Source organism: Theropithecus gelada, chromosome 9 (genome assembly GCF_003255815.1).
Source record: "Theropithecus gelada isolate Dixy chromosome 9, Tgel_1.0, whole genome shotgun sequence".
Classification (NCBI taxonomy): domain Eukaryota; kingdom Metazoa; phylum Chordata; class Mammalia; order Primates; family Cercopithecidae; genus Theropithecus; species Theropithecus gelada.
Window position 1 is genome coordinate 116,149,540 of NC_037677.1, and position 25,588 is coordinate 116,175,127.

A 25,588-nucleotide genomic window follows, 5' to 3' on the forward strand; every position below is an offset into this window, starting at 1 on the left:
TCTCACTGCCAGCAGACATAAAAATCAAGTGGGAATGGCACGGGGGAAGGGGGTGGAAATACTAGTAGAGAAATTATTAGAACAAAGAATATGGCAGTCAGAAACACATCACCAAAATAAATCTCAAAATAATTATGAAATAAGAAACATTTCCTTGCATGCCAAAAAAATCTCTGCTGATGTTTTTGATGAACGGGGTGGGAAGCAACGATTCTTAGGCTTAAATTGGATCAAGATAGCATTGGGTCAAGTTAACAGCCGTACTTTTAATTATTTTTTGAAATGTAGTCTCACTCTGTCGCCCAGGCTGGAGTGCAGTGGTGCAATTTCAGCTCACTGCAACCTCCACCTCCCAGGTTCAAGCAATTCTCCTGCCTCAGCCTCCCAAGTCGCTGGGACTACAGGTGCTCACCAACACATCCAGCTAACTTTTTTATTTGTAGTAGAGATGAGGTTTTACCATGTTGGCCAGGCTGGTCTCGAACTCCTGACCTTAGGTGATCCATCACCCGCCTCGGCCTCCCAAAGTGCTGGGATTACAGGTGTGAACCACCATGGCCGGCTACAGTTGCACTTTTTGTTTTCTTTTGAGACTGAGTCTCGCTCGATTTCCCAGGCTGGAGTGCAATAGCGCAATCTTGGCTCACTGCAACCTCCGCCTCCTGGGTTCAAGCGGTTATCCTGCCTCAGCCTCCTGAGTAGCTGGGATTACAGGCACGGGTCACCACGCCTGTAATTTTGTATTTTTAGTGGAGATGGGGTTTTACCATGTTGGTCAGGCTGAGCCACTGCGCCCGGCCCAGTCATAGTTTTTAAATGGTACATTTCATTTGGATAAGTAGCTTTGTATTTTAAAAACCACTTAATGGCCGGGTGCAGTGGCTCACGCCTGTAATCCCAGCACCTTGGGAGGCCAAGGCGGGTGGATAATGAGGTCAGAAGATTGAGACCATCCTGGCCAACATGGTGAAACCCTGTCTCTACTAAAAATACAAAAATTAGCCAGACATGGTGGCATGCATCTGTAGTCCCATCTACTTGGAAGGCTGAGGCAGAAGAATCGCTTAAACCCGGGAGGCGGAGGTTGCAGTGAGCTGAGATGGCACCACTGCATTCCAGCCTGGCAACAGAGCAAGCCGCCGCCTCAAAAAAAAAAAAAGGGCCGGACGCTGTGGCTCACGCCTGTAATCCCAGCACTTTGGGAGACTGAGGCGGGCGGATCACAAGGTCAGGAGATTGAGACCATCCTGGCCAACAGGGTGAAACTCCATCTCTACTAAAAATACAAAAAAATTAGCTGGGCATGGTGGCACATGACTATAATCCTAGCTACTCAGGAGGCTGAGGCAGGAGAATCACTTGAACCTGGGAAGCGGAGGCTGCAGTGAGCCAAGTTCTTGCCACTGTAGTCCAGCCTGGTGACAAGGCAAGACTCCGTCTAAAAAAAAAAAACAAAAAAAAAACTTAATATGAAATAACTTCCATTAACTGATCATGAAATTTTGCCCTCTTTCAGATTAAGATGAAGGACACTTCAGTCACATGTTTACTGTGGCAATATAACTAGTCTGGATAATTTTTATTAAATCATAGAATATACAGTCAGGAAACACTACAGCTATATTTAGCTGTTAGTTATCTCAATAAGCTACTTAATTTACTGGCAGACCAAAACAGGCATACTGAGCATTTTTAATTTTATCAATTAAAAAAAGTCTTCAGCTGTTCAAGTTTCACATATATTCATAAAATTTTTAACTCGGGGGCACAGTTAACATAATTTATTGAGTGTTCTCCCTATAAAATATAAATTAACTTTTCCAAAAACATTCCTCAAAGATACTATAAACAAAAGAAATAAGGGTATGTTTTATAACAGAAGAGTGTAATAGATGACCATTATGTTTTACTAAAAACTAAGGTGCCATAAAAAAATTTGGCCCAACTATAAACTTTAGACCCTATGAATTTTTATGTTGAATACATTTGGCTATATTGCTAAGTGGGAAAAGGAGGAAAGTAATACCAAAATTATTGTGATCACCAATTTATAAAATCATCATTATTTTAAAGCTAATTGTAAGACTTCAAATGTTTAGAAAACAGTAATTTGTGGGTACCAATTGCATCTTACTACGTAACTGTAAAAGGCACTCTTTGGTGCCCAGGCCAGTATTTTGAATACATTGCCAAGACATTTGCACTCCCTAGCTCTGACAATTCAAATACATAGGATTTTATCTATTTTACATTCCTGTTTGATAGAAATTTGAGGCAAATTTTACCCACACAGCCTGAAAAATACCTTAAAAGCAAACCTCAGTCTTCTGCATCTTCCAACTGATTCCTTTACAAACTCTGCACACATACAACTTAAGCCTCTGCTCAGGCTTTTGATACCATGCACACTGCCCACAAGGAAAAAATTAATTGAAAATAAAAGCCACAACTCTGTGTACTATTTAAACTGAATATCCAATTATAAATTGGTACATTGAAGTGTCTAAATAAGATGTTTTTAGCAATCTTGTTAAAAAAATTATTGGGCAAAATATATCTTAATTTTTAAAAACACCCCAAGATTTTTAAAAAACACTTGTACTATACAACTTATAGTAACCTTGAAATTGGTTTATAAGGTTTTAATCAAGGTATTTACATACCAAGTAATGTAAAGCAAAAAACAAAACAAAACAAAAAAACAAAACTAATTCCCAGTGACATTTTAGAACATACTAATGCATCAAAGATTTGTATGAAATTAAAATTAAGGCTTTTTCTGCACAATTTGTGTAATTTTAATTTTACATAGTAGCCAACCTTGGAAATGTCAGTCTTAACATTCTGATCAATCCACTGCATTCAATGCAGTGGAGTGTGTTAAGTGTTACTTCAAATAATTACATTGCTGCTACTTCTATGTTGAAGCATGCTTTTTAAACACTGTAGTTATTGAATATTTACAATGTGTATCATTTAAACTTCATGTAAAAGCACAAGTATGACTGTCTGACTTTAATACAAACACCATACTTGGAATTTCCCCCCAAAATGAAATGTAATATACTACAATTTTAATAATCGACACTTTTGGAAGTTTTAAAAATATGTTTAACGTGGACCACCGACATTTGCTCAAGTAACTCAAACAATGCTGTTCCTTTTTTAGGGTGCAAAACTTCAGTCTGGCTTCAGTTTCTTTAGGCATAGAGAAAGAAAATATTTCCTCCAAAGCGACTCCAAAATCACGCATTTCTTCTGAATATCACACTTTTTCTCTGCTGACTTCAAATGTGGTCCACCTCAGGGAAGGGGAGGGGAGTATCAAGATTCAGGATGAACTTATATGTGATTCCCAGGTTTTCACGATCCTCCCTTTTTTGCTCTTTTAAAAACACAGTGAGTTAAAATACTGAACAGCAAGATAAAAATGGAATAGTATCTAAGAATCAAAATGTATTAGCCATTTTTCCTATATCAAAATTTGTAGTCAGAATTGTCTTTATTGACTTTATTTTAGTTTTTGTACACAAAGAAAAATCATGTTCATATCCATCATGAACAAAAACTTAAAAAGGCAGAACTAGAAGACATGTGTCCTTCACCAAAGCAAATCTGTGCTAAAGGTTCCAAACATTTCAATTTTTAAAATAAATATTTTCATTTTCCGATGTCTACTTTCATGTCTTCAGAGTGTCACAGGAAATCGAAGCCTATCGTGAATTACAATTTTTTTTAAGAGTCCCGGCTCACTGTGTTTGGTAACTTGCCATACCATATCCAGCTTGGTTAGGAGGAGGTATTACAGGGGGAGGAGCTTGTCCTTGGGGAGGCTGAGCACCAAATCCACCCATCCAAGCAGCAGAAGGTGATTGACTTGGAAGAAAAAAAAAAATCTTCAGCAAACACAAGAAAGAAAAAATCACGTATGTATTTACACAAAAATCAAGCAGAGCCTAATCACAGAATAGAAAACCAGAAATCAACACACCTACAACAAATAGATCAAAGAAATAAATGATATATGTATTAGTCTTCGATATTTTTAAGACAACCACAACTTAGCACAATGATGTCTAAGGAGTATCTGCAAACTAATTTTTTAAAAATACATCATCATCTATTACATAACAAATTTTAAAAACACAAGTTCATGTTGGAAAGACTCTCAAAGGAAGAAATCAGAAAATAAAGGTATGGGCTGGCCCTGGGTGGGGGAATTACAAAGGAGGAACCCACTCTTATCAACAAAAAGGAAAAAAAAAAAAAAAAAGGCAGTTACTTTGTATCACACAAACCTCAGATTTCTCACACATACCACATAGGCATAAAACCATCAAACTTCTGCATATACCTGGACAAAGATCTTTCACATGCAAAAATAAATAAAAGTATATCACAAATGTAAATCAAATTCTACCAACTGCTTACAGGGATCATAGAGGACACACTAAATGTTATCCCAATCCCTCCTTTCTACCTAGGTAATGAGAAGTAATTCCTTAGCCTCATAAATCATATTTTGTTAGATTTGTTTCTATAATGCTCATAATGCCAAATAGCTCAATGTATATAATTAAAATAGATTCTCCTTAGGAAAACACACTTTTATTTATTTTTTCAGAACCATATGTTTCTATACTGGAATAACCCAAACAACTTACTCTACTCCAAATCCTTGTTGATTCCATGGTTGCCCGTATACTCCATAAGGCGGTACTTGCCACCCATTTGCCATATACTGTCCATACTGTTGTGGGTTTCCATACACTTGGCTCCATTGGCCCCACTGACTATAGTCGACCTAGGAAAAAGCAAATTATTGTTTTAGGGAACACGTAAGAAACACCGTATATGAAGAAAGAGTGGGAGACAAGGAAGAGAAAAACTAAGTAAGCACCCTTATGTGAATAGGACTCTGTTATTTATCATTGTCTAAGTTTATTGGGGTGGTGACACCTGTGAAAAGAAAGTATTAAGATTCAGTTAATACCGCAAATAATCAATTTTGAAATACAATCAACTGAAAGTAGCTATATGCTTTATTTTATTGTTTATTTTACAGAGTTTCCAAAGCTTTTTATGTGATATGTAAGATGGAAACCTTAAAAGGTGCTATGAAAAATCGAATTACCTGTTGGAAGTTTTTAGTCATATCAGGAGATTCTTTACCCCAATAGCATTTAACCACATGTCCTTCAATCGTAGTACCGTTCACCGAAACAATGGCATGGGCTGCACTTTCATGGGTTGAAAATCTAAGAAAGAAAAATGATAGGTTTTGTTTTTTATTTTTTAAGAACCTAACACAGTAAGTAATATGGAGACTCATCAGTTTATACCTGCAAGTTGGTACTTTTTTCTAAAGTACATTAAGTAGGTAGCTTAAACTTCTATATTGCAAAGAAGCACTAAAATAACAGACACTGATACACTGGGGAACGTAAGTGAAAAGAATGAATCAAATGTCAGAGTAATAATGATATTTCAAGTAGAGTGTTACCTGACAAATGAATAGCCCTTTTCTGGGAAAACTCTTATTTCCATAATTTGTCCAAATGGTGAGAATGTCTGTCTCATAAGCTGATCTATAAAACAAAACATACAAATAAAACATGGCTGATGTGTATCATGAAATTCATAATAGTGATGAAGCTCCTCAGAGGTGATTAGAAAGCCAAACATTGTACCTGTTAACCCAGACGCAATTCCTCCACAGTACACAGTACAATTTTTTGGACTTGACTGGTTTACTACATCTTCAAATCTCAACTGCTTAGTGTTGTCTGTATGCAGAAACAAAACAAAAACGTTGACTGTTATATGGTACTATAAAACTGTCTTTTGTTAATTACTATATACTATTAAGATATGCCTCAGGCTGGGCGCAGTGGCTCACGCCTGTAATCCCAGCACTCTAGGAGGCTGAGGTGGGTGGATCACGTGAGGTCAGGAGTTCGACACCAGCCTGGCCATCATGACGAAACCCTGTCTCTACTAAAAATTCAAAAATTAAGGCAGGGTGCAGTGGCTCACACCTATAATCCCAGCACTTTGGGAGACTGAGGTGGGTGGATCACGAGGTCAAGAGCTCGAGACCAGCCTGACCAATACGGTGAAACCCTATCTCTACTAAAAATACAAAAATTGGCTGGGTGTGGTGGCACACGCCTGTGATCCCAGCCACTCAGGAGGCTGAGGCAGGAGAATCGCTTGAACCTGGGAGGCAAAGGTTGCAGTGAACCGAGATCACACCACTGCACTCCAGACTGGGTGACAGAGCGAGACTCCGCCTTAAAAAAAAAAAAAAAAAAAAAAGATATACCTCAATGGGAGGAGAAAATATAATTTTTATTGATGCTATGATTTGACACAGACTTGATCTATAAAATCAGGTGATTCACAGCTCCAAAAATACTTATATCATAGCCCAATTATTTTCAGATAATGAAACATAAAATGAAATTAGTGTCTTGCAACACTAATTAAATACTAAGTCCAGCCTGGACAACATAACCAGACCCTGTCTCTATTAAAAATTTAAAAATAAGCTGGGCATGGTGGCATGTCCCTGTAGTCCCAGTTACTCAGGAGGCTGAGGTGAAAGGATCACTTATACCCAGGACTTTCAGGCCACAGTGAGCCAAGATCACACCACTGCACACCAGCCTGGGCAACAGAGCCAGATCCTGTCTCTTAAATAAATAAATCAGAAATTGAGACTAGATGAATACATGATACATGATTTTGTGAAGAATCTATAATTTTAACACATACAGTGGATATATCTTACTTTCTTGTGTACTTTTAGGTGCAGGTGGTTTACGTGTGGCCCAGTTGGTTCGGATTTGACGACCACCCAACCACTGACCTCCCATATGCACAATCGCATTTTCTGCATCCTATGGATAAAAAAGAAAGAAAGCACAATCACAAAGAAAATAGTGATAAATAAGACTCAGCACGATTAAATAAAGCATCGGCACTGCTGGATCCAATACAAATCAGTAGATGAATTCACTAAACATCCTAAACAAAACAAAACTGAACTATTACCAACTAGAAAATGATTTGAACTTGAGTGATTCAATCTAAGCAAAAACAGATACTCTGGCCCTTTATCTTACCACTTCAATAAAATGTAGATGACCTGTAATCCCAGCACTTTGGGAGGCCAAGGCAGGAAGGAGGATCACTTGAGGTCAGGAGTTTGAGACTAGCCTGGCCAACACAAGTGAAACCATGTCTCTACTAAAAATATAAAAATTAGCTGGGTTTAGTGGCACACGCCTGTAATCCCAGCTACTCCGGAGGCTGAGGCAGCAGAATTGCTTGAACTCGGGAGGCGGAGGTTGCAGTGGGCTGAGACGGTGCCACTGGACTCCAGCCTGGGCAACAGAGTGAGACTATCTCAAAAAAAAAAAAAAAAGGTGATTTAAGTTATTGAAACTGCTTTAAAATCAAAGCCCACTTTATTATTTAATGTTATAGTTAACACAAATGCTTACTTTGGTACCTCTTTTACAAAGAATATATGCAAAAATCAAGATGAATTGCTTAAATTTTTATTTATATAATTTGCTGTAGTCACTAACATCCCAGTCATATAAGAGTATCAATAGTAATTTAAAAGGAAGAGTTAAAACTGAGATTTTCACGGTTAAAACTGAATATAATTTATCTACTCTCTAAATTCTCAGATTAGCTCATCTGTCCTAGACTTGGGCTTTACTTCTAAATCCATCTGACCTTTACCAATGTACAAACACAATTTTAATAATCTTCCTTATAGTATAATCATTCTTTTTCTAGCTATTTATTTTCGAGTTTATGAAAGAATGAAATTATATTCTATTATTAAAACATACATAACATTACATAAAAGTTGTGTTTGCAGTTAACATTCAAGTATATTCAAGTTTCAGATTCAATACATTAAGTAACTAATGACTGAATTTAGTATTAAAAAATATAAATTGAGATGGAAGAACGTACCAGTTTGTTATAAAAAGATACAAAACCATAGCCTTTGGATTTTCCAGTTGCCATGTCTTTAACTACCCGGGCATCCCTGTGAAAAGAAGCACAGCTAAATGAGGGAAGTAAGAGCCACCCTCAAAATAAAAACTAAAAGGAACCACACACACTGTATTGTGAGCATTTTTAAAATAAAATTCCAGTTAGCCCTAATTAACTACAACCATTCCTGAACTCTCCCTAATGCTTCTTTACCTGTTAGAAAAAAGCAGTAGGACAAAAACATGTAATAAACATGCAACCTAATCAAATAGCCTGTGCTTTCTAAACTAAATGCTCAAATTTGAAGATTAATAGGAACAACAGTTTCCCTTTCTAATATTCTATTTACTAGTGTCCTCTAAGGTTTACTGATTCTATAAATTACTGTAACAATACTAACTACTTTACCATGCAATCTCTAAATAGTTAAATGTCTTCTGCCTAGTGATACAAAATATATGAAATATTAAAAAATTGAAAAAGAGGAAAAAATAGGAATTAAAAAGGCATACATGGCCTGTTAACAGATTTCTTTATTTTTCTTGGTCAATTCTCTACCATCATTTTGGAGTTTGGGCAGCTGTAAATTTTGAAAAATTGACATTTTCAGAAATTTAAGAAAGGAGAATAAAAAACTAACAACAATGCTAAGCACACCAGTACGAAAACAACAAATTTACACAGAAATTTTAGTGAGTAAGTTAAATGATTGGAAATATAGAACTCCACTGAATATAGAATGTTAAAATGTAAATACTAAAATATGTATATATAAATAATGTATAATAAGAATAAATAGAAATGAGAAAAAAAATCTACAACTGAGTTCCAGTGTGCACAGTTCCTTGCAGTTAGCCTTCAAGATCCTGTCCATTCTTATGAGCAATTCTGCAAAATAACCAGAATGCTATTACTTTTAATTGTGACTTGGACTTAAGAAAAACTGCAGGTCTCAGGTATAAATAAAGATTGAAAAACAGCAACCTGTATTATTTTTATATTGATTTTTAAAATAGTACTACTTACCACATTTAGATTAAAAAGCAAAGCAAATATCAAAACAGAAAGTTAAGAATTAAATCTTTTAAATAAATTAAATCTATAGAACAACAAATTGAATAGAGAAAATATTGTTGTTCTTAGTTGAAACACTTTCCTGTAAAGTAGTACTAAGATGTTTAATTTAAATCTACAGGAAATATACAAAATAAACTGATTTTAATCAGAAAGATAAATTATGATAAACATTTTCTACAATTCATAATCATTTTTAGTTTTCCAATATATTTTTTTTAACCAAGTAACAACAGTAAAATCTGAGCATAAATGTTGTTAAAAATCAAACCACATTTGCCTCTTAACTAGTAGAATCAAATATCACTAACAAAAAACATCTACTAATTAAACCCACATTTATGACTCATACATTGAAACATTTTAATAGTATAACAGTACTTTTCACTTACAGCTAAAATATCAAAAACACATTTATCATAATAAAACATGAACATTTCCAATTTAATCACAATATATTCAAGGATTTACCTACTCTCCCATTTATAAATTCCTCCTATAAAAGTTATTCAACTCTTACACAGTATAAATCACATTTACTTTTGATTAACTCATTATCCTAAACCACCAAATTTTGAAAACACATGACAAAAAAGCTAGACTTTATAAGTTTTACCATTCAAACATCTGCTTCAAAGATAACAAACAGAATCACTTAAATTTTTTTAACATATTATACACAGGATTAGATGAAAACGAGACCCCAAGACACTGAAATGACATTAACATTTTCAACAACATCCACTACTCAAAACAAACCAAAATAAATAAATAAAAAATAACAAAACAAAACAAAACCATACTAACTAGAGAAAGAAAATCTTAATTCAATTATAAGTTAATCATATACAATTCTGCCTATCACAACTGAGTGTAGTACTGATTATGATACTTACGATATTTTACCAAAGGGGGCAAATGCTGATTTGATATCTTCTGTTGTAATTTCTGGACTCAAATCCCCAACAAACACATGGAAGTGATCTGAAATCAGAGCATTTGGTAATCAAATACTTAAGAAGTCAGCCACTAAAACCTTTTTAAGGCAACTCTAGAGGAGGGAAAAAAACCCTATTTAAGCTGGTAATGCTTCCTGGATAATTTCAGAACTCTTCCACAGTAAAATGCAGCAGGAGTACTTACTGGAAGTATCTTTTTTCTGGCTACTTGGTGTGGTTGCCCAGTTTACTTTGACCTCCTAAAAATAAAGATTATATTTAATAAAATTATTAGGCATGTCATGAGTTACAACACTTACCACTTATCAAATCATTTATCAAGCAGGGTTATTTTTGTAAAAGCACTAAGCTGAATAAAACAAAACCATCACTCAGCAGCCGAGTATCTGTTCAAAAATTTGCCTAGAAAGAATACAAACTAGTTTGACATGCAAATATATGTACTCATAAGGTGCCATCATCCTATTATCTTACCTTTCCCAAAATTTTTCTCCCATTCATAGCAGCTAATGCAGCAGCTGCATCTCTGTGTTCATAAAATTCCACAAAGCAATATGGGTCATTGCTTGTATGCTGCAAAACAGAAAATCCAACAGAAGAGTTGACCCTTCTGCTATCGGGTTGCTGAGAAGAAAATCCAGGAAAAAACATTACTGACAGCTAGGAATGTACAAGGTGAGACTGCATAAGCTTATGAAAGCCTAACACTTTTAAAATAAGATTTAAAGCTAAACCTGACTTTGCACCTCAGAATACTACTGAACTCAAACGGAACTATAAAAGCAGTTGTAGAATCATGAGCATCAGTATTAAATGAAAATAAAGAATTCTGGTGAAGTCTGTTAAATATAAAATAGAAGCTTATATTAAACCAAACAAAACCTCAAACTCAGATCTGATGAGGACCACTCCTTACCATTGCTTTCCTTCTCCAACATTATTTTTAAAATATGTTCTACTTATGCATCATAATCCTCTGTAAGTGGTATCCCAGGATACAGAAATACAGAATGAACCAACTTTATAAACTACTCCTGATCAAAATTAGGATCAATACTACAAATGATGGAATTCTATACTGCTACAAAGACTGAATTTTATTGATTTCTTTTCTGGATATGGAAAGAATGAAAATAAAAACAGGAAAATTTAAGCTTTACAACCAGCGACTGAAATGAATTCCCTACCTTCCAAAATAGTCTAATGTACTGAAGATTCTATATACTTTGAATTTGGTCTTCCAAAGATCAGAGAAACAACAGCGGTGATCAGGAAAAGAGGTTCTGAAAATGTATCTGAATAAAATATTCCAAGACAAAGCTACAATTTTACATAATAAAAACACCATATAAAAAATCTATATTAAATATGTTCTGCAACCCTATGCTTGACAGTAGTTACCTAAAACACATTTATAAAGATGTGAAGAAAGTAGTACTACCCAAGCTATAGCAACATTCTCACCTGACAACCAAACTGGAAACGAATTTCTATGAAACTGCAACCTATACTGAAGAGCTGCACAACTGTACAAGTATATATTTTTATGTAAGGCTACAAACAGTTATCATTATTCAATGTAAAATGCCCTATAAGAATAATATTTAAAATGTGGAATTCTAGTTGGACTTACAAGGGATAAATATACCAGATAAAATAAAGATCTTTTCAACAACCACAGTTTTTCATTCCAGGAAAGTTTTAGAAGAAAAATCCAAAATAAGACGTCTAAACAACAGTGGCAAAGGAACCAGAAGGCATTTCCTTGAGGGAAAAAAAGTGGGATCGTTAATACTGACAACAAAACTATGGGCTCTCATACAAAATCCTACTGTTGTAGCCACGTGAATGCTGTTCTTAAGAGGTAAAGAAAGGAAATGGGGGAAGACTTCAAATTAAAACACACATGTAAATTCTTCTTGTAAAAGAGTTATTACATTTACCATAAATATTCACTGAAGAAAGGACATCAAAATAAATAAGAGGCTAAAATTGTGCCAGTTGAGTTTTCCTTTCACTCCTATCTCTTTTGCCCCAATGATCTCGAAGGAAAACATTGATAATCACAGCAAAACATACAGGGGTCCAATGGTAGATCTATGACAATCCCATACACTTTAGGAAACTAGTCTACTCGTGAACACCAATTTCAAATCTATCTAATAGCAGGCCAGCTCCCAATCAATGTATGCACGTGCATGTACATATACACATATATTCATTGATATCACATACTTCATATATTCACATCACACTGCATTTCACCTAATTTAAGACACCATTTATTTCTAAGTCACATCCCAACTATCAGAGATAATAAAACTCTAAAAAAATTTGACTTAGAATCAATAATACATATTTGTATTGTATAAGGAAAGCTAGAATCTATGATAACAAATCCAAAGTAAAAAAAATCATAAAACTATGGGGAAAAAGGATTTCTCACATACTGAAATGAAATTTATGAAAGAAAAATAAATAGCTGCTAGATACTCTGTATTAGAGTTTATACCCTTTGGAAGCTTCTTATTTACACCACCAAGGGACATCCTAAAAATCAATTATGGGCTGGGCACAGTGGCTCACACCTGTAATCCCAGCACTTTGGGAGGCTGAGGCAGCTGGATGACTTGAGGTCAGGAGTTCGAGACCAGCCTGACCAACACAGTGAGACCCCATCTCTACCAAAAATTCCAAAAATCAGCCGGGTTTGGTGGTGGATGTCTATAATCCCAGCTACTCAGGAGGCTGAGGCAGAAGAATCGTTTAAACCTGGAAGGCAGAGGTTGCAGTGAGCCAAGATTGTGCCATTGCACTCCAGCCTGGGCGACAGAGCCAGAATCTGTCTCAAAAAAAAAAACACAAAAAAAGTGCTCCTGCCTGTAACCCCAGCACTTTGGGAGGCCGAGGTGGGCGGTTCACAAGGTCAGAAGATCAAGACCATCCTGGCCAACATGGTGAAACTCAGTCTCTGCTAAAAATACAAAAAAAAAAAAATTAGCGGGGCTTGGTGGCACGCACCTGTAGTCTCACTCAGGAGGCTAAGGCAGGAGAATCACTTGAACCCAGGAGGCCGAGGCTGTGGTGAGCCGAGATCATGCCATTGCACTCCAGCCTGGGCAACACAGCGAGACTCCGTCTCAAAAAAAAAAAAATCAATTATGGCTGGGTGCAGTGGCTCATGCCTATAATCTCAGCACTTTAGCAGGATGAGGTAGGAGGATCACTTGAGCCTAGGAGTTCAAGACCAGCCTGGGTAACATGGTGAAACTAATCTCTACAAAAACATTTAAAAATGAACTAAGTGTCGTGGTGTTGTCCCAGCTACTTGGGAGACTGAGGTGGGAGGATCGCTTGAACCCAGGAGTTGGAGGCTGCAGTGAGCCATGATGGCACCACTGCACTCCGGCCTGGACGACAGAGTCAGACCCTGTCTCTTAAAAAAAAAAAGAAATCAATTATGTCCCTACCTTATTTAGTGTTGTCACCAATTTTTGTTGGATGACATAAATGTCAAGACAGAGAAATATGAGACTTTACAAGTTCAAATCTAAGAGTTCTAGAATACGGAAGTTATGAAAATTCATTTCGAGTCCCTCTACCCTTCAAATAGCTATATGTATACATGCGGTTTTAAAAAATACTGTTAAAATAAATCTTTATCAAATGTTTCTCAAAAATTTTCTAGTGACTCTTTCCCCACTTTCTCACAACGCGTTCTCTCCTAAACCTACTTCTGTCGGCTTCTAAGCCAACCATGCCACTGAAACTGCATGTAGAGCTCAACAATGACCTCTCTGCTGCATCTGTGATCCCTTTTCCATCCTAATCTTTACTTCCAAGCAGAATTCACTACAGCTGACCACCATCCTCCTTTAAACATTCTCTTCTCTGTATCCTACCACACTCAGGTTTTCCTGTTTCCTCACCATAGGATCTTTCTTCCTTTATGCAAACTCTAAATGTTGAGCTGGTCCAGGGCTCAGAACTTATGGCCTCTGTGCTCTTCTTCACCATCATTCTCTCTCTGTGAACTCACCTAGTCCCATGGCTTCAAATACCACTGCAAGCTTCAGCATTGGTCTCTCCAGAATTCCAAACTACTTTATCCAACTGCCTAATCTAACGTCCACTTCAATGTCTAACTCATGTCTTAAATCTAACATTGCCAAAACACAATTCCCGATTAACACCACTCCCTGTGGTGACATCCAACACGTCACCCCCATTTTAGCAAATAAATAGCATTACCACCTATGCAACTGCATTAACATGAATCTTAGGGTATTTCCCGATATCTTCCTTTCCCTATGTCCCACAGCCAACCTAGTCCTATCAATTCTACCTCCAAAATATATTCCAAATCTATCAACCTCTGTCCTTATCTTGACTTCGGCTAGCACGTTTGAGAATAAGCCTCCATCATCTCTTACCTAGACTAGTGAAGCAAATCCAGATGGTTTTTCTCCTTCTGCTCTTGCCCACTATAATCTATTCTCCATATAACAGACATTCTCTACAAAGAGTAGTAAGCTTAAAAATACAAATCTTGGCACCTCATCCCCCTGCTTAAGCCCCTCCACTGGTCTGCCACTGCAACCAGAGTAAAACCCAAACTATGTCATGGCCCATAATGCCCTGTGATTCTGAATCCTGCTGTTAGTTAGACTCATTTCCCTCCATCCCTCACCAGACTCTAGTAATCAGCCTTTGATTCCACAAACACAAGTTCATTACCAACTCAAGACTTTTGTATTTGCTGTTTCCTCTGCCTCCAGCTGTTACCATAGATAGCACCATCTTGTTACTCGTCTCAGCTCAAAGAGGTGACATCTCTCATCACCTAGCCATCACAGAACTCGGTTTTATTCTCTTCATGGCTTACATCCCCATTTGCTTGGGGAACTCATTTGGCTGTCTCTCCATTATATCTCCAGTACCTTGTATAGTGCCTAGTGCAAAGGAAATTTTTGATCGATGAAAGCACAAATAATTAAAGGCAGGAAAGAAAAATATAATACACCAGAACAAAATGATGACTGTCATTAGTTGGGAAAGATAATCAAAAGGCCAAAGCACTTTAAAGGTTTTTAACAGCTCTCCGTTTCAGTACCAAACTTACTTCTCAGCACAGTTTCTAGCCCTTTCCATACACTCCTGCCATCTCTTCTGACTAATCCCATTTTTAACTACAACAATGCTACAGGTTCTATTTTTCCCTCTCTGCCCTAAGCACTCCTGCTCTCCCTACCAACCTGGATCAAAGTTCCCTTTATTTGGAATCCCTTCTTCCCTCAATTCCTTTCTAGCCAATATGTACTACTATCCTTTTAAGGTTTCTGCCTAGGCAGTGACTCCTCCAACAAGCCACTCGCTGATCTCAGGCTGCGCTGGATACCCATTTGCTCCCACAGCACTTTAAGTTGTCTGCTTCTGGAGCCTTTATTATCCTTTTTTTTTTTTTTTTTTTTTTTTTTTTTTTTTTGAGACGGAGTCTCGCTCTGTCGCCCAGACTGGAGTGCAGTGGCCGGATCTCAGCTCACTGCAAGCTCCGCCTCCCGGGTTTACGCTATTCTCCTGCCTCAGCCTCCCGAGTAGCTGGGACTACAGGCGCCAGCCACCTCGCCCGGCTAGTTTTTTGTATTTTTTAGTAGAGACGGGGTTTCACCGTGTTAGCCAGGATGGTCTCGATCTCCTGACCTCGTGATCCGCCCGTCTCGGCCTCCCAAAGTGCTAGGATTACAGGCTTGAGCCACCGCACCCGGCCGAGCCTTTATTATCCTATATCCTAAGTGCCTGCTAACTCCTTTGTCTCCCTACTAAACTGTAACATTCTATGGGACAAGGAATTATCTTTATTCACCAGTGGATCTCTAGCACTTACTGCAGTATCTAGTACAGAGTAAACAGACAAAAAGAAAAAAAAAAAAAAAAAAAGCTGATCAATGAACGAAAAGACAAGGAAAAAAAGCCTAAAACATGACTCATCGGGTGCTGCTACAGTCTTAGCAGGAAAGCATAAAAAGGTTAAGTATTTGCTACAGACACAAGAGACAAACAGTCCTGCACACTACACATATAACCTCGTGTTCTCGCACACGAACATATACTGTCCAAATCGTTAACATTCTTATTGGAATTGTATGAAATACTTTCCAGTTTTTCACCACTCTGAAATGAGCTCTAATAGTGTTCTAAAAGCAGAATCACTTCAAGATAACCACACCACAAAGAATGACCGTTTGAGATTAACAGCACAGAAACTTTGCCCTCTCAAATAAAACTCTATCCTAAGCCTAGTTTGTGAGCCAAAGCAAAGTAATAAGTCAACACAACACAAATCTCTCCACCAGAATAACTTGAGGCTTATAACGCAATTTTAAAATCATGCTAATCAACCCATCATGCTAATTGTCAGCACATGGAACTGGGAAGATCTTACCTCTGTTATCATTTTACAGCTTTTACAGGGTCCAATCTGACTGAACAACTGAAGTATAAGGACTTCTGTCACATCTCTGGAAAGGTTACCTACGTATCTGCACAAGAAAAAAATACGTTATCAGCAATTTTTCCTTTAGCTCTGGCTCTAATGTGTTATTTAATTCATCACCTTTTCTTTTTCTTTTTTTTTTTTTTTTTGAGACGGAGTCTCGCTCTGTCGCCCAGGCTGGAGTGCAGTGGCCGGATCTCAGCTCACTGCAAGCTCCGCCTCCCGGGTTCACACCATTCTCCTGCCTCAGCCTCCTGAGTAACTGGGACTACAGGTGCCCGCCACCTCGCCCGGCTAGATTTTTGTATTTTTTAGTAGAGACGGGGTTTCACCGTGTTAGCCAGGATGGTCTCGATCTCCTGACCTTGTGATCCGCCTGTCTCGGCCTCCCAAAGCGCTGGGATTACAGGCTTGAGCCACCGCGCCCGGCCGGAGTTTTGCTCTTGCTGCCTGCCCAGGCTGGAGTGCAATGGCATGATCTCAGCTCACTGCAACCTCCGCCTCCCAGATTCAAACAATTTTCCTGTCTCAGTCTCCCGAGTAGCTGGGATTACAGGTGCATGCCACCATGCCTGACTAATTTTTGTGTTCTTAGCAGAGACGGGGTTTCATCATATTGGTCAGGCAGGTCTCGAACACCTGACCTCAGGTGATCGGTCCGCCTTGGCCTCCCAAAGTGCTAGAATTACAGGTGTGAGCCATCGCACCCGGCCACCTTTTATTTCACTTTAACTTCCTCTGTTTTCAATAAAATTTCTCCAATTAAACCTGATCCTATGAAAGTAAGATTAACCCTTATTTAGGAAAATAACAATTGTTCTTAGGCCACTAAAATACCACTCTGAAAGACATTTAAAAAACAAATCAATGTGATCTTGTATACCCCAATGGCATTATTATTCTGTATCCTGGATATAATTTTCTCATCTTATTCTAATTGTTAAAATTTTAAACCGGTCTCAAGATAACTACAATTTCTAATTAAAAATAATTTATAGCACACACACACACACACACACACACACACAAATACAACAAATACTAATTCATTAAAACACCTGATTGTAATAGGATATTAAACATAAAGTGAGTTTATCTTAGACTCCCAACCAAAGCAATTACATGAACAAAGAACAGAATTAGAGTAAAGTTATAGTAAAACATACAGAGGGTGGAGGGTTTTTGTTGTTTTGTTTTTGGCTAAGTAAGGTTACTTGCAATGATGTCTTCACTACTTCATTTTAGGAGAGCAGGGAAAAATATAAAATTTCCTAGTCTAAAATGCATCAGAATCAACAAAATATATATGCATTTTTTTGAGATGGAGTCTCACTCTGTCGCCCAGGCTGGAGTGCAGTGGTGCAATCTTGGCTCACTGCAACCTCCTCCTCCCAGGTTCAAGCAATTCTCCTGCCTCAGCCTCCCAGGTAGCTGGGACTACAGGCGCCCACCACCACGCCCGTCTAATTTTTGTATTTTTAGTAGAGACGGGGTTTCACCATGTTGGCCTGGCTAGTCTCAAACTCCTGACCTCAAGTGATCCACCCGCCTGGGCCTCCCAAAATGCTGGGATTTACAGGAGTGAGCCACCATGCCCAGCCAACAAAATGTATCTTAATGTAGATAAAAAAGCAAATACAAAGATTTCTTAAGAAATTCAGAGAAAAATTAAGACAAATCCAGGTATATTTTTGACTATGGACACTTAAAAATTTGGGTTTTTTTTTTCTAATTACAAATTGAATGTATGTGTTTTGTGTAAAAGATTTTAAATACAGGAAAGTTTAAAAAAGAAAAGAAAAAAATGCTACTTCACCACGCAGAGATGACCACCTTGGTTTATGTCTTGTTCTATCGATTTATCTTAATTTATCTCAATAAATTGCCAAACACTTAAGTCTTTCTGGTATTCTATGCATAATTCCTCAAATTCGCATCCATTATGAACAACCTCATAAACCAAACAATATCTGTAAAATTTAACAAAGTTCATTCTGGAAAGTAAATTTCTTTTTCTACTTGTAATATATTACATCTGGAAACTGAGTATTAAGACCAAAATAAGACTTGCAACATAGTTGCCACATTAAATACACAATATGCTTTAAAATGGAATACTCAAAGGGAAAAATAGACTGAGAAAGTTTAGGTTAAGTAAAAAACTGAAAAGATCCAATTAAGAATTAGTAGCAATTTTCCAGTTAAGAATTTTATTGCAATGAGTACTAATAACCTTAGTGTACCTGCTCTAAAATTGAAACACACATCCAATATTACTTAAATAGAGGACTAAACAAGTGACAAACTGGTTTACGTTCACTGTGCCACCTTTTCCTCCTAATTAAAGAGCCGATCCATCAGCAGGCAAATGTAGTGACACACTTTTTCCAGCAGGAGTAAAAGGTTATTGGGTTATGAGCCAGCCATAGACTGCTTGCCCCTTCTTAACTCGTAGGCGTTTGTAAGCCTGTATCTCTGAAATGATTTCTTTTTGTACAGAGTAGACCTACCTGTAAGAAAAATGAACAATTGACCGGGCACGGTGGCTCATGCCTGTAATCCCAGCACTTTGGGAGGCTAAGGCGGGCGGATCATGAGGTCAGGAGTTTGAGACCAGCCTGACCAACATGGTGAAACCCCATCTCTACTAAAAATACAAAAATTAGCCGGGTGTGGTGGCGCACACCTATAATCCCAGCTACTCGGGAGGCTGAGGTAGGAGAATCGCTTGAACCTGGGAGGCGGAGGTTGCAGTGAGCCAAGATCTCATCACTGCACTCCAGCCCGGGGGACACAGTGAGACTCCATCTCCAAAAAAAGAAAGAAAAACGAACAAGCGATCTTGAGCTTCTAAACATTAGGTTCCTTGCCTAAAAGGCTAGTTGGCTCATTTCTAAGAGAAAAGACGGATGGATAAAACTCAATTTCACGTATTGAAGCTAGCTAATAATAAAATTAAAATAGAATTATCACTTTAATATAACACATTTTAAATAGTTTTCTATTTCCATTACTGTATAAACATCGATTTCTTCAGGAAAAACTGTATGGGCATTAGTTACCTTCTGTATCTAATAGTCACAATAAAAGCTGTCACTGCTTAATAAGATCTTTATTCCGCCAGGTGCGGTGGCTCACACCTGTAATCCTAACACTCTGGGAAGCCATGGCAGAGTGGATCACTTGAGGTCAGGAGTTCAAGACCAGCCTGGCCAACATGGTGAAACCCCGTCTCTACTAAAAATACAAAAAATTAGCCAGGCGTGGTGGCAGGCGCCTGCAATCCCAGCTACTTGGGAGAGGCTGACGCAGGAGAATCGCTTGAATCCGGGAGGCGGAGGTTGCAGTGGGCTGAGATCATGCCATTGCACTCCAGCCTGGATAACAAGAGCGAAACTTCATCTGAAAAACAAAAATAAATCCTTATTCCAAGTCAACCTATTTCCTGTCAGTTACAGATCTTAAAGAATTTCTAGAGGCATATTTAGATACATTAATTTACATTTCTAGCACTGAAGGCAAAGATGAAAATGTTAATATCTAAGTTTAGAATGTCATGAAATATTTATTAAAAGATCCAGTGTTAAGGTTTCCTATTTTTCAAATTATCTTCACTCAAAGTTAAGTGTTAAGCAGCAAACTCAATTTCAAAAACTAACATGAAAGGCCTTCCATAACAACACACACAATATCTTAATTTACCAGGATTAAAAGGCCATGATTCATTATATAATTTCACCTAAACTTTACCCAAATTTCAGACTGCCTTTTCTTTTACTGAGTTCTTGTACCCAAATTTCAGATTGCTTTTTCATTTACATTTGCCTTTATGCATCATAACACTTGAGACATTATTGTATAGCTTTTAAAGTACTGTTCTATTCTGTTTTAAGTACCTTTACATTATCATAAAATAATCTGTCCCAAAGTGAATACTAACAAAAATATTTAAGACAAAGTTCAATGCCTGACCTAGTAAGATCATCTCTTGGTAGTTCATTGAAATGATATCTTTATTCTTTCCAAATTACAGCTTCTACACTTCACTTTCTTTCTGCTCTGGTTATGAAGTAGTCAACCTAAAGTTCCAAGTCTTTAAATATATAATTTCTACCTAAAGAACATATACGAAATAACAGAAAAAAGACAAATGGCTCCAATTTTTGTATTGAGAGGTCAATTCAAAGAGTAAACACTTAGGAAATACCAGAATGATTAGGAAAAAATTTAAAAGAGGCATACCTTAGAGTCTATTTTGTCTTCTAAGAACAGGAACTGTAGGAACTGAAGCATTAAAAACTGAAAATGACACCTTTATCCCTAGCATCAGGGTTAAAATCCAATTTGAGGCTAGAAACTTTCACAGTAGGCAGAAGTTCACATTGCCAAACTACTACTTGTGTCTGACTGGGCAGAATTTTAAGTTAAGAATATCATGCCTTTCAGAAGACTAATGACACTTTTCAACACTGAATGTGCTCTCACTCTGAAAAGAGTAGCCCTACCAAGGCTGAAATTATCAGCATTTTCACACAAAACACTATACCTAAATTTCCGTAACAGTTCTGCTTTTGTTCTTGACAAGTCCTATACAAGAAGAGATTTTGCAATAATATTCTTCAGTAGATCTCTAATTAATTGTTCGTCAGTACAGTATTTCATTTTAGAAAGAAGGTATGATGGAAGAGAGTTGCAGGAGGTACAACTAAATTGACCAACTATATATATGAGATATTCACATTTACACACACACACACACACACACACTCACTCTTACTTTAAAGAAACAAAGAATATGATTAAGTTGAATTTGAATGAGGGGCTTGATTATAGCAACAGTATAGACAAATCCATGGTATAGCCAGTCAATTTTGTAATATTTTATAGAATTTTCTTCTGCTTTGCTCTTATTCAGATTATACTCTAAATCATTAGCTTATTTCCAGGAAGAAAGAATTGCCTTAAAGGAAGGGATTGCATAACATGGTATTACATGAATTCCTAGCAATTTTGGTGCATCAGATAAACGAAGAAAATAAGCTACAATAAAACACTATTACAATTTAGTGTCATATTGTAGATTCAGATATACCATGGATCAAATCACTGCACTACAAAGCTACACACAACCCAAGCCTGAAACGTGTGTCCCACAAGGCAGGTGTCAGACAGTCCAGTTCCAACACCAGTATTACACAGCATGATCTTGTTTGTTTTTTTAGATCACAAGTTACTCAATGCATAATACCCCAAAATAAATGTCAAATGAGAATGAAGAACATCAGAAAACAGACCTTTAAAGCAACTATATGACAAATAGAAATTTAGGCTCAACATCAAAGCAATTCTATGCCACTTTAAATACCATCAAATAAATTAGTAATACTGTAGGTAATGAATATTTAAAGACCTACCTAGGCTCTAAACACCATATTGTTTTCTGAAGATAGAACCATATGTCTTAGCTTGTGTGTGTCTGCAGGAAAAAAACCTCACTAGTAACACACAGGCATCTTAAGGAAACAATTTAAGATAAGCTTTGTTAAGAACACATTCTTTTAAAACATACTGGCCACTTGAAAAACCTAATCCATAGCTCACAATGTAAAATATAAGATCTCCATAAACAAAATAAAACCCTACTAGATACCAACGTCTAAAATCATGTTCAAAGTTTTCATCATGTTACTTATATCTAATAGAACCCTTTGAGAATATGTAAAACGTACTCTTGGAAAAACTACTATGCATTATTTGTATTAAACTCTAATAAAAATCCCAATTGTGAAACATTTGTTTTTATCTCAAGATTTTACATTTGAAGGTTTTAAAAAATATATAAAAGTCAACAGACTGCACCACGTGTGACAGTAATGTCTGCCTACAATCTTAGTTCAACCAGGACTTTTAAAAAAGAACTTAATACTAATTTAATGAAAGAAGTACAATCATTGTAGAAACACTGAGTACCTCTTATGTTCCAGGCAGTGAACTAAGTGCTGCAGGGATAAGACCTAGGAAGATGTAGTAGTCCTTCTCTTAAAAAAAAAAAAAAAAAAAAAGAAAGAAAAAGAAAAAGTCCCCATGGGAAAGGGTGGGAGAAGTAAAAAGGAAGACAGAATAGTAAACACGTACTGACATACAAAACAACAGAGCTTAAGATGTCTATTTATTCATATGAACACATGTCACAGTTTTAGAGAACTGTAAACATAGACAACTTAACTGTTTCAAAGAAAGAACAAGAGATTAGAGAAGGTAGAGGAAGGAAATAAGTGACAAAGAAGTTAGCTTATTAGTCTCAAGGAGAAACTCTGATAGGGATGAAGACAAGGCAGATGCAAAGATAAATAAAAGACATCAAAAAAGCACATTCTTGAGCACTACAAAACCAGACATTCCTCTTGGTAAGGAACAGACAGATACAGTAAATGAGACCCCTACCATGAGTATTTATCAATCATTCAGTGTGTGATGATGACACTTCAGATTTTTAGATACGATGTAACTTTTATCTTTGTTAAATACATGTTAGCTAGTCTTTAAGTCTAGCTTTCCCAGATGCTTATATCAAAGTACACACTGTAACTCAACACCAAGTCTTGGCTTCAACAGATGTTGAAGGACAAATTTCTTTCTTTCTTTTTTTTTTTTAATTGTTTAGACAGAGTCTCGCTCTGTCGCCGGTCTGGAGTGCAGTGGTGCGATCTTGGCTCACCGCAACCTCCACCTCCAGGGTTCAAGCGATTCTCCTGCCTCAGCCTCCTGAGTAGCAGAGACTACAGGCGCGCACCACCACGCCCAGCTAATTTTTGTATTTTTAGTAGAGACGTAGTTTCACCATGTTGGCCAGGATAGTCTCGATCTCTTGACCTCGTGATCTGCCCGCCTCGGCCTCCCAAAGTGCTGGGATTACAGGTGTGAGCCACCGCGCCTGGCCTGAAGGACAAATTTTAAGTGTGTCCCAATTCTTTCTTCTAGGGAGAGAAGGCAGAAATGGAAGGCAACACAAAACACAAAGACGTTCTACTAAACAAGCATTTCATTGAAGCATTTGATGTGCTTCAGTAGGCCTCAGATTCTCAAAACGGGATGGATTCTTTAGTGAGACGTTAGAGAACACATTTATTCCTGTACAAGGCCACACACAAAGAAATCTCTATCAATATTGAACATCTGTCTTCTTTACTGAGCATCCTTTCTTTGGTAGGAGTGAAGACATGTGAAGCTAGTCAAACTTCTCGAGTGCCCATCCACCTTATCTATTCCCCAAAAAGTAATTTCCCCATCAGACAGCAGAGCCAAGTGGACTATGATCCTATCAATACCAGGAGAGGCAAGAGAAACAAAGCAGCGATCTGACTCCTTGGTACTCAAGGTAGGAGTGCTGAACCTGGAAAGGCCGGGAAATTAGGGTGCCCAACTTAAACATTTAATTAAAAACTAGTCAGACTTAAAAAACAAACAAACAAAAAGATGCAGAAGAAAGGAGTGCCACACTACTCAGAAAGGAATGCAAATGCTGAGTCATCACTCTTCATTGGGAAAGGAAGGAAACCAGAATTAAGTGGTTGTAAGATAGAATTCATTCATTAGATTGGGCTTCAGGTAAAAAGCAACAGCGAGAGAGGAGAAAAAGCGTTCAGAAGACACACATCAAATAGCGGATGAAGACATAATTTTAGCCAACTCTGAAGGTTTCGACGCACAAACAGATTAGGAAGAGGCAACACCTAGAGAGCAAAAGGAGTTTAACAACTGGTTGTCAGTTTAGCGTAGGGAGCGCTCAAAGTAAACTTCTTTATCCAAGAAGGGAAAGATGCTCGGGCAGCAAAAGGTATCCCTTATGCACTTCAAAAGTAGCGGGCGCTAGGCGGGTGTTTCTGACAGCGTGGGCGGGGGCACGTGGGGCATAAAGAGAGAAGGGGCTTGAGTGGTAAAAGAGTGTCCTGCTTCCTCCGAGAGCTTAGCTGGGGAGAAGAGCCGGGAGCGACTAGAGCTGAGAACGTGTAAGGGGTGAGTACTAATTTCTCGGGGCCCGCGGGGCCCACCCCCAATCCCACCCCCGCCAGGCCCTTTCCCCGTGGGCACCGGCAGCTCCAGGCCCAGCCCAGGGTGCCCAACGCGCAGGGGGTGCAGGAGTTCTCCTGGGCCTGACAGCCTCAGCCGTGCAGAAACCCGGCCTAGGGAGGGCATGCAAAGAAGGGCGCCAGAGAACAAGGTCGAGACAAGCCCCAGACCCCAGGAAGTGACTGTGTTTGGGGGAAGGGAGGATTTCCTTCCCAAGGAAAAGGGGACAGATGAGGAATGCACTTCGCGTCCACGCCGCCCTGGTCAGGGAGCCGCCTAGAGTCCCGGCTTCGACCCAGTCTCTCCTGCTCCCTCCCTTAGCGTCCCGCGGTGCCCGGGCCTCTTGGCGCCTGGCACCCCTCGTCTCGGGTACTCACAGAGTCCGGGGCTGCCCGTCGTCTTCCATCATGGTGGGTGCGACGGAGCGATCCCGGGACAAGGGGGAGGGCAGGGCTGGGGAGGGGAGGGGGTGGGGAGGAAGGGGAGGGGGGCTCTGGGCACCGGCTGGGGACAGAGGAAAAGGTACCGAACCCTGCTCTCGGGCTCTCTCCCCCCAGCCCGCTCCGGACACTGCGCTCCAACCAGGAGGAGCAGGAGGAGGAGGAGGATGAACAAAATGGCCGCCGCCACCAGCCAGGCAGGAAACAGGGCAGAGCGCAGGCGCGACCCGCCAGGTCACTGCTCAGGCCAGCCGCGACAGCCGGCAAGGGGGACGACCGAGGGGAGAGAAAAAAGGGCCGCCGAGGAAACTCTGGGACCCGCTCACGACGGATCACGTCGTCGCTGTGGGCCTCTGGCCGGCCGAAGCCCAGCCAGCTCCAGGAGAGATCGGGCAAAAAGAGAAACGCCGTGAAGCCGAAGTCTCTGGGAATTGTGGTCCTGGAAATGAGAAAGGGAAGCACTTCTGCATAGGACTGCTGGAACCTGTAGTCCAGAGGAACCGCCGGCGACCGCCCGCGCTGGGACACGAAGA

At 38.6% G+C, this 25,588-nt stretch overlaps 1 protein-coding gene across 9 annotated transcripts; it reads right to left on the bottom strand.

The window, feature by feature from the left end:
* Nucleotides 1–1,545: 1,545 nt before the first annotated feature.
* TIAL1 (TIA1 cytotoxic granule associated RNA binding protein like 1) lies at nt 1,546–25,588 on the bottom strand. 9 transcript variants are annotated; one of them, XM_025396553.1, is made up of 13 exons: nt 24,993–25,588; nt 21,960–22,021; nt 16,495–16,591; nt 10,527–10,676; nt 10,237–10,291; nt 9,990–10,077; nt 7,996–8,071; nt 6,794–6,902; nt 5,691–5,786; nt 5,504–5,588; nt 5,135–5,258; nt 4,665–4,804; nt 1,546–3,896 (listed from the first exon to the last, which is right to left on the bottom strand). In XM_025396553.1, the coding sequence occupies exons 3-13, from the start codon at nt 16,504–16,506 to the stop codon at nt 3,803–3,805; spliced, it is 1,029 nt and encodes a 342-aa protein (XP_025252338.1). In that variant the 5' UTR covers nt 16,507–16,591; nt 21,960–22,021; nt 24,993–25,588; the 3' UTR covers nt 1,546–3,802. The 9 variants fall into 9 exon arrangements, with proteins under 9 accessions (XP_025252338.1, XP_025252340.1, XP_025252341.1 ...); XM_025396555.1 differs by lacking the exon at nt 21,960–22,021 and adding an exon at nt 8,532–8,599 and having other exon boundaries at nt 2,775–3,876; nt 10,527–10,625; XM_025396556.1 differs by lacking the exon at nt 21,960–22,021 and adding an exon at nt 8,532–8,907 and having other exon boundaries at nt 2,775–3,876; nt 10,527–10,625.

Excerpts from the sequence above, each read along its gene's own strand:
- TIAL1 (XM_025396549.1), bottom strand. The coding sequence starts at position 25,024 with ATGATGGAAGACGACGGGCAGCCCCGGACTCT. Across the intron at positions 16,592-24,992 it reads GACGGGCAGCCCCGGACTCT|ATACGTAGGTAACCTTTCCA; the intron begins GTGAGTACCCGA and ends TTTCTTGTGCAG. Across the intron at positions 10,078-10,236 it reads CCAGAAAAAAGATACTTCCA|ATCACTTCCATGTGTTTGTT; the intron begins GTAAGTACTCCT and ends CTCTGATTTCAG.